Here is an 8,421-nt window from a genome sequence, read left to right on the forward strand (position 1 = left end):
GTCTGGCCCACGCTCACCCTGCCGTCCGAGCAGAGGTGGAGCTGCGAGCGCGACTCGCACGAGTCCTCCATCTCGGCCAGCTCGACCTCGGCATCGCCGGCAAGGAGCGCGGGCGCGTCGCCAGGGAACTCGGCGCTCGGAAGGAGCAAGCAGAGCTCGCTGAGCGCCTCACTGATCGCCTCCGCCATGCGGGGAGGGGGGCGCGCGGCCGCCGCGCGCCGTAGCGTCGCTGTCACCGCCACCAGGGCGGGCGAGCCGGCGGCCAGCAGGAACATCGAGGACGACACGGACCTTCGCAGGGTGCGGTGGGGCTCGTAGATCGCGGAGCGTCGGTCAGCGGCTCTGGAACAGAGAAATCTTAAGATGCAAGCCTCTCTCACAGCACACTGGCACGACAAGGGCGCAGACTGGCGCGGACTGGCACACACACAGGCTCACCACCGGAGCCGCCTAAGCGACTCCGTTAAGAACGGCAATGCACTCCGCACCATGCACAATGCCGCTCTCCCCGCACGCTAGCTCGTTCACCGTCTGCCACGCCACGGCGGTGTGGAGGACGACAGACAAGCGCTGCATCTGCAGCCCGTGCCAGTTCTTGGTGGTCCATGTGAACAGAGAAATCGCAGCGGCTTCTTTAAGGCCCTTGCCCTGCGAACGCGCACCCCCGGGGCTAGGGCTCTCTTGCCCGCAACCCGATGCCAATCATCCGGCCCGCTGGGTGCGCTTCTGAGCTCCCCGGCCCTGGATGTGCGGTTGATGACTGCACTCCAAGTGCTCCAAGTGCTTCTTAGCTCCCCGGCCCTGGATGTGAGGTTGCCGACTGCACTCCAAGTGCTCCAAGTGCCAGATGCGGCGCTCGCAGGATGAGCCGCGCAGATGAGAACGATGAGACAGAGTATGGCGCGGCGCAGGAGAGAGAGACGTGAAACGTATGATCGCGCACGTCCGACATTTTTGGCGACGATTTGGTCGACACGAGCGAGCCGCAGCAGGGCCTCGCAAGCAAGCAAGAGCAGCAACAGCCTTCAATACACTCGATGCAGTCGAACCGGCCCGCCCCGCCGCGCTCCCAGGGGGGCGGCCGGCGCGCCGGGGCCCCAGGCCGCGGATGATGCAGATGGGTGAGCAGCCATGGTGCGGAGGGGGAAGCCGTACGTACCCTCTCACCCCACAACACACACGCCGCAGCACCCGCGCCTCTTCACGCCAGCTTCTTGGTCTCGCCGGCGCCGGCCGCCTCGCCAGCCGCCGCCTCGCCCAGCCGCGCCTCGCGCCGGGAGAGCATTAGCGCGCACGCCGCCCCCGGCCCGACCAGCGGGCTCGCGAGGAGCGCAGCGAGCGCCTCGGCCGGCGACGTCGACGCGAGGTGGAGCAGCAGCCTACACCCCGGGCCGTCTCGCCTCACTCCCGCCGCATCTCGGAGCGCATGCCGGCCGAAGGAGAGGGGCGGAGCGGCTCGCCCGAGGAAGAGCACGCCGGCGTCGATCGACATGAAGGCGACGGCGGGCGGCGCCTCGGCCCACAGCGCCCCCACCGCGGCGCGGGGAGAGCCAAACGCGAGGCCGGCGAGGCAGAGGTTGGCGGCGTAGCCCACAAAGGCCAGCGCCGCCGCCGCCGCGTAGGCCCGCGAGAGCGCCCTCGCACCGGCGGCCGCCTGCTCCCAGGGCGAGGAGAGGCGAGGCGAGGCGACGTGAGAAGAGGCGCGACAAGAGGTGAAGTGAGGAGAGGCGAGGCGAGGCGAGGCGAGGTGGAGGGCGAGGCGGGTGAGGCGGGGTGAGGCCGGCTTCACGCCGTCCATCTTCGTGTGCATGGCACGGGCATGGCGGCCTGCTCCGCCGCCGGCGCGGGGATGAGGCTGAGGAGGAGGGGCAGGAGGGCGACGCCCGGCCCGCCGAGCAAGCCTGCTCACAGCTTAGGTGTGAAGAGACGCTGCTGAAAGGAGGGCGGCGCCCGGCCCGCCGAGCAGGCCGGCACAGACGGTCCACGCGCGGCTCGCTGGCTCGAGCGCGAAGAGCGCCACCTGTTCATACAGGCGTTGGCTCACGCGGGCCGTCTCGTGGGCGAGTTTGGCCGAAGAGCGCCGGCCACCGAGAGGGAGAGGAAAGGCGCGGCGAGCGCGATTGACGCGTACGCGCGCGCGGGCCGGACGGCGCCGCTCCCCTTGCCATAGGCCGCGGCTGGCAGCCACAGCGCGGGGAAGACGACGGAGATGCCCAGCAGCTGCCCGAGCAGGCCGAGGGCCGTCGGGTAGCGGACGAGGCCCTTTGCGCCGCCGCGGCCGGACTCCGCGTTCCAGAGCACCGTGGCGGGGAGCGCGAGGCCGATGGTGAGGCCCCAAGCGAGGACGCCTGGGGGGGGGGGGGGGGGGCGGACACGTCATGGACGCGTCCCTCTTCGCCGCGGCTGGAGAGGCGGCAGACGAGGGGCCACCGGCGGGCTCGGCGGCGAGGGCGTGCAGGAACTGGGTGATGATGCAGACGAAGCCGCCGCCAAGCGCCTGGTGGAGGCGCCATCCGGCGTCATCATCCCGGCGTCATCTCTTGGCGCTGTCTCGACGCTATCTCTCGGCGCTATCTCGCGCCGGCTCGTACGGGTGGAGCTTGCTCGCGGCGAACTTGGCCGGGTCGCTGCACGCCTCGACGGCCGGGTCCATCAGCGGCTTGGAGACGATCTGCAGGGAAGGTGGCAGGAACAGTCTCGGAAAGGTCAGATGTGGCTTGCGGGTCCATCAGCTGCTTGGAGGCGGCCTGTGTCGCCGCAGAGGCTAGTCTCGGCTCACCTCGGCTCACCTCGGCTCACCTCGGCTCACCTCGGCTCATCCCGGCTCACCTCGGCTCACCCCGGCTCACCTCGGCTCACCTCGGCTCACCCCGGCTCACCTCGGCTCACCTCGGCTCACCTCGGCTCACCTCGGCTCACCTCGGCTCATATTGGCCAGTCTCGGCTCACCTCGGCTCATATTGGCCAGTCTCGGCTCATCTCGGCTCGTTTCGGGGCCGGCCTGCGTCGCTGCAAAGGCCACGACGCCAGCGAGCAAGCCGGCGAACGCGCAGCCCGCCCTCCGCAGCGCCGGGAGGGCCGACGGGCGCGGCTTGACCATCCCGGTGCGCAGCTCAAAGTGGCGGCGGCGAGCCGCCTCGTTGACGGCGCGGACCGCCGGCAGCCGGCCGATGCGGGTCAGCTCATCGTACGCGTGCGAGAGCTTCGCACCTGTGCGAGGCGGCGGCGCTTTGTGGAGAGACGCTGTGCTCACAGCTCGACCGTGCGCGCGTTGAGAGCTCGGCACCCTTGCCGACCTCTGTGAGGGGGTCGGGTGCAACCAGGCCGAAGGGGACGCGCTTGGAGAGCGCGCCGCGCAGCAGCTGCGAGAGCGTGACGAGGAGCTGCTGGTGCGGCGACATCGAATACGCGTGGAAGGCGACCTCGGTCAGCGCGTTGCCCTCCTTGACGCGCTCCTCCGAGAAGGCGGGCAGCACCGCCTGCGACGCGAGAGGAGCCGGGGGTGTCCACCACGCGCCGGGTGTCGCGCTTGGGATGTGGGGGAGAGAGACCCCCCCCCCACACGCGCGCGTCTCCACGTCCTTGGAGCAGGCGGGCGGAAGCCGCCTGCAGGTCGTCGGCGGCCGCGTCCATCAGCGCGTCGAGCGCCGCCGCGTCGGCGAGGGCGGTGTTCATGCCCTGGCCTGCGGGCGCGTCGTGCGCGTGTCGCGGACGTGGGAGCGGCGGGGGAGGGCGATGCTCCTTGGCGGACCGATGGAGGGGGAGGTGGCGTGCGCCGCGTCGCCGAGGATGAGAAGCTGCAGCTTGAGGGAGTGGTAGAAGGAGCAGTGGACTTGGCCCGTCTGGGACCAGGGCTGGCCGACCCACACCCTCGCCACCTCGGCCCAGTCGAGCTCGAAGGGCTTGAAGTGGGCCTTGAAGTAGGCCGCGACGACCTCGGCGTCCTATGGCAACAACGACGAGGCCGATGCTGGTGGTGGTGGTGGTGGGGAGGCGGCGGCGGCGGCGGAGGCGTCCTGCGAGTGCAGCGCCTCGTCGCACGGCGTGTCGAGCATGTAGCCAAAGGCGAGGTTGATCTTGCCGCCCGTCTCGGGCAGCCCGATGCCTAAAGGAGGGCTCACAGAGCCGTCAGCAGTCCGCCTGTCGCAACCGCCGCCTCGCGCTGCGGCAAGCGCCGTTGATGCCCTTGAGGCACTGCGGCAGCACGACCACCTTCTTCTCCGCCACCGCGGCCGGCAGGTGCAGGTGCAGCGACTTGAAGTTGGTGAAGATGTCGGCGACGGAGCACTCGAAGGCGCGCTCGTTTGCGACGAGCGCCGCGCGGACAGCGGAGCGGACGCCGTCCGCACCGATGAGCAGGTCATACGGCAGGTACTCCTCCTACGGGAGAGGGTTCTGAGAAGGTTCGGGGAAGGGTCGGCGATGAGCAGGTCGTACGGCGGGTCTCCTCGGCGCGGCGGGCGACGCCGCGCACAAAGATCCGCTTCTCGTCCGGGTCAACGAAGAGGACCTTGCTCTGGTAGCGAAGCGTGAGGCGGCCTGAGCGGCGGAAGTTGTCGTTCAAGTAGCGCGCGAGGGCGGCGACGATGAAGTTGCGGTCGACGACCTACGGGTCACGGCTCCGAGAGGGTCTGAGGCGAGGGGCCAGTTGGCACAACTAGTGCAGCGCAAAGCGGTCGCCTACGGGGACGGCTCCACGACGGCTCCACGGTGCCGGACGAATCCGAGAGGGCTGCGAGTCGGACGACGGACGTAGTTCTCGCCGACGTCCTCGGCGCCTGCCTCGATCATCGTCTTGCCGAGGTAGATTGCGGTGGACTCGATGGGCACGCCAACCTTTGGCAGGAGCAAACAGTGGTGAGGGAGGCGGCGGTGAGTGAGCGGCAGCAGGCGAGGCCTCAACCTGGGAGACGTAGTCCTCATACAGGCCCGGTACCGCCCGGAGGGCGGTGAGGCCGTGCGTGCTGAGGCCAATCATCCACGAGCGCTTCTTCTCGAGCCCGGCCGCGTCGAGCACGCCGTAATCCTCACCCGTCTCGACGAGAGTGACGTGGTACTCGACCTCGTCACTGCTGCGCCGGAGCAGGTTGATTGCAGCGAGGAGGCCGGCCGGCCCGGCGCCGACGACGACGGCGCGGCAAATGCGCTTCGGCTGCTGCATGGCATCGGCCGTGCTGGGCGTCTGCTTGAGAGCGTCGAGGAGGCCCATCGTGTGAGCCGTATGAACGCACCCCGTCGATCACGGGCGGCGCCTTCGAGTCGATTCGACGCCCTCCGCGACAAGGAAGTACCAGGAATGTTCCCCTTTTTTGTTTAAAAATTGCAGTTTACTACGTTTTGCTTTTCTCTTGCAGATTACTACACACCACACAATGCAAGAGCTTTTCTCTTGCAGATTACTACACACCACACAATCCACCTTGCAGATTACTACACACACAATCCACCTTGCAGATCACTACACAGACACAATCCACCTTGCAGATTACTCCCGCCCTCCGCCCTCGCCCCCGCCCCTGCCCTGGCTGGCCTGGGTGGCATCTCCCCATTATCACGCGCCAAGTGGACGGGGCCCTGAGCCGACCTAGCCCCAGACGGAACGGGGCGCCCAACACGTGCCCGGATTACTGTGCCTTCCCCGGGTGCAGCCTTTCGGTTCGTGAAGGGTCGGTGCGAGTCGTGCTTTCCTCGATCCCCCGCCCTCCCCCGCCATCTCCGCCGCTTTGGCTCTACAGCCACCACCGGGAGGCGGCGAGGCGAAATCAGACTCGGTCGAGAGACCCCAGATTGGCATCCATGCCTCTCTGGACAGGGTGGCCCGCCACGTCTGAACCACAGCGTGTCCCGACTCGACCGCCGGCGTCCCGGTCCGGGGGTGTTTCTCTTCTTATCCGTTACCATGTAGAGCAAGGCCGAGGGCGGGCCCTTTCGGGCTCGGGCCGCCCTCTCGCCCGCACCTCTGCGGGGCTTGCACGTGGCAGCGGCGGCTCAAGATCCCAGCGATCTCGAGTTCTTCACGCTATCCACTGCGCCGCGGCTTCGCCGCGCCCATCCAAGCCCAGGGCTTGGTTTGCTGATAACCGCATCTCGCTCTGCGCATCTCTGAGGCTACCCGCGCGCCGACTGCTACGCGCGCGGCGAGAGGCGCACCCCATCGGGGACAGGATTGAGGCCCCTGTACAAGCTCGGCAACGCTGCCGTCGTTGCCCTCCCGAGCCCTCAACACGATGCCGCACATTGCGCAACCCGTTCTGCGCACATGCCGCAGGGAGGAGTTTTCACTCTCCCGTCCGAGTTTCTCCTTCCTGCAGGGCGAGAGACATCAGCCTCTCTACTTCCAGGAGAACATCTACGCCACACGCTATCCCGACGGTCCACAACCCACACTCTCGCTGCAGTCGATCCAGCCCTCGCACTCCCCACTGGAGATCTAGCTGAGGCCCCGGCGGACAGGATTGGAGCCCCTGTGCTGCGTCTGTGGTGATATGTGGGGGACACTTTCTCCCCCTATTCATGTCAGTCACTCGACTGCGTCGAGGGGGGGGACGTCTGAACCACAGCGTGTCCCGACTCGACCGCCGGCGTCCCGGTCCGGGGGTGTTTCTCTTCTTATCCGTTACCATGTAGAGCAAGGCCGAGGGCGGGCCCTTTCGGGCTCGGGCCGCCCTCTCGCCCGCACCTCTGCGGGGCTTGCACGCGCCACAACGACCCCTGGAATTGCGACTCGCCGCTTTCCTCCCGCTGTGATTCTGTGTGAGCTCTGAGTCTTGTCTGCCAACAATATACCTAAACCTGCAAATCCGAGGTTGCAGTTACTGGTTGAACGCTGAAACTTGATTCGGGCGTCATCCTACTCGCTGGCCAATTCGGATTGTCATTGTCTGCTGTGCTCTTCTGTCTGGCCGGATTGCCTGCACGCGATGGCTGACGATCGCGCGGTGGCCTTCTGCGAGGGGGACCTCCTCGTCGTGGACGACGACAATCATCCGACCCACCATCGATCGTTGTGGCCACAGGACATAGGGCGCGTTTGCCGACGCTCAGGCAAAAGCCAAGGTAAAGATTGCAGCTCCTCCGGACTCGGCGCTGGAGTCGGTTGCGACGGCAAAGGAGTGCAAGCTCGACGCCGGCGCTGCGACTACGACCGCTGTCGTCATCACCATGCCTTCAGTAACAACTGGCTCTGACCGTTCCGACGGGACCACGAGGGCATGGTAGACGAGTCTACCGCAGTCTATCTACAGACGGGCTGACGCATGAGCGACTTGGTGAGGTTAGCAGCTTGGTGCGCGTGGGGAGGTCCCTGAAGGCTCAGGAGTGTGTGGTGTGTAGTAATCTGCAAGGTGGATTGTGTGGTGTGTAGTAATCTGCAAGGTGGATTGTGTGATGTGTAGTAATCTGCAAGGTGGATTGTGTGGTGTGTAGTAATCTGCAAGGTGGATTGTGTGGTGTGTAGTAATCTGCAAAGAGAATTGTGTGGTGTGTAGTAATCTGCAAGACAATTTGACCCGCGCGTAGTAATCTGCAAGAGAAAAGCTCAAAACGTAGTAAACTGCAATTTTTCCTTTTTTGTTTACCATGAATGAAGTTGAAGAAGACATCCCTCTACTGAGGCGCCCGCCTCCCCCCACATGTGAACCCTTGTGCATGATCGCCGCGCCGGGCCGCCGCAACCACAGGCCTAGGGCCCTGCTCCGGTGGGCACCGGGACCGGGACCGGGCGCCGCCTCGATGCACCCACCCAGGAAGGACAGCTGGAGGCTCGCTTTGCGCGAGTGCGCGAGGTCCGAGGTCCGTGTCGAAGGTCCGTGGCAGCAAGAGAGCGCCCGCACGAAGCCCAGCACCACCCCTCAGCAGAGCTGGCGAGAATCCTGGCGGATTCGCGCTACAGTTTCAGAGAGTATGGAAAGTTCACGTCATGACGGTTAGCCGCTGTCACGACCGTTAGCCGCTGTCACGACAGCTGGGAGCTGTCATGACAGCAAACGACAGCGACAGTGACACCTACCTGTCACCAGCTGTCACCAGCTGTCACCAGCTGTCACCAGCTGTCACCAGCTGTCACCAGCTGTCACCAGCTGTCCGTTGCTGCTGTTCGTTGCTGCTGTCGTTTCGCAGCCGCTGTGCGCTGTCACGACATATTGACCATGTCGCGACCATTAACAGCCCGTTTAACCGTCATGACGTGAACTTTCCATAGTCTCTCAATCGAAAATTCCGCGCCACGGCGGGCGAATGAAGAGACCTGGTCCGACAGCCGTCTGCGCGCTGAAATTCTAAACGGAATCGATACGTGGTACGTCTTCTGAATCGCTCGTGGAGAGGAGTACGGCCATTCTCCACTTGTGTTCGACGACGTCGTACATTGTTCGACGACTTCGAACACGATCGAGTAAACGCAGTCGGGCTCCGCTCGAGTGA

At 65.9% G+C, this 8,421-nt stretch overlaps 1 protein-coding gene across 1 annotated transcript; it reads right to left on the bottom strand.

The window, feature by feature from the left end:
- Nucleotides 1-1,201: 1,201 nt before the first annotated feature.
- Nucleotides 1,202-5,161, bottom strand: EMIHUDRAFT_462094 (hypothetical protein; the record flags this gene model as incomplete). The annotated part of the gene is made up of 14 exons (XM_005793728.1): nucleotides 1,202-1,654; nucleotides 1,816-1,901; nucleotides 1,969-2,020; nucleotides 2,089-2,348; nucleotides 2,431-2,497; nucleotides 2,582-2,671; nucleotides 3,002-3,210; nucleotides 3,287-3,479; nucleotides 3,511-3,683; nucleotides 3,752-3,944; nucleotides 4,213-4,380; nucleotides 4,475-4,606; nucleotides 4,753-4,836; nucleotides 4,904-5,161. 14 exons carry the CDS (start codon nucleotides 5,159-5,161, stop codon nucleotides 1,202-1,204), a joined length of 2,418 nt encoding a protein of 805 aa, XP_005793785.1.
- Nucleotides 5,162-8,421: the final 3,260 nt, after the last annotated feature.

The sequence above is a fragment of the Emiliania huxleyi genome (assembly GCF_000372725.1).
Source record: "Emiliania huxleyi CCMP1516 unplaced genomic scaffold EMIHUscaffold_10, whole genome shotgun sequence".
NCBI classification, from domain to species: domain Eukaryota; phylum Haptophyta; order Isochrysidales; family Noelaerhabdaceae; genus Emiliania; species Emiliania huxleyi.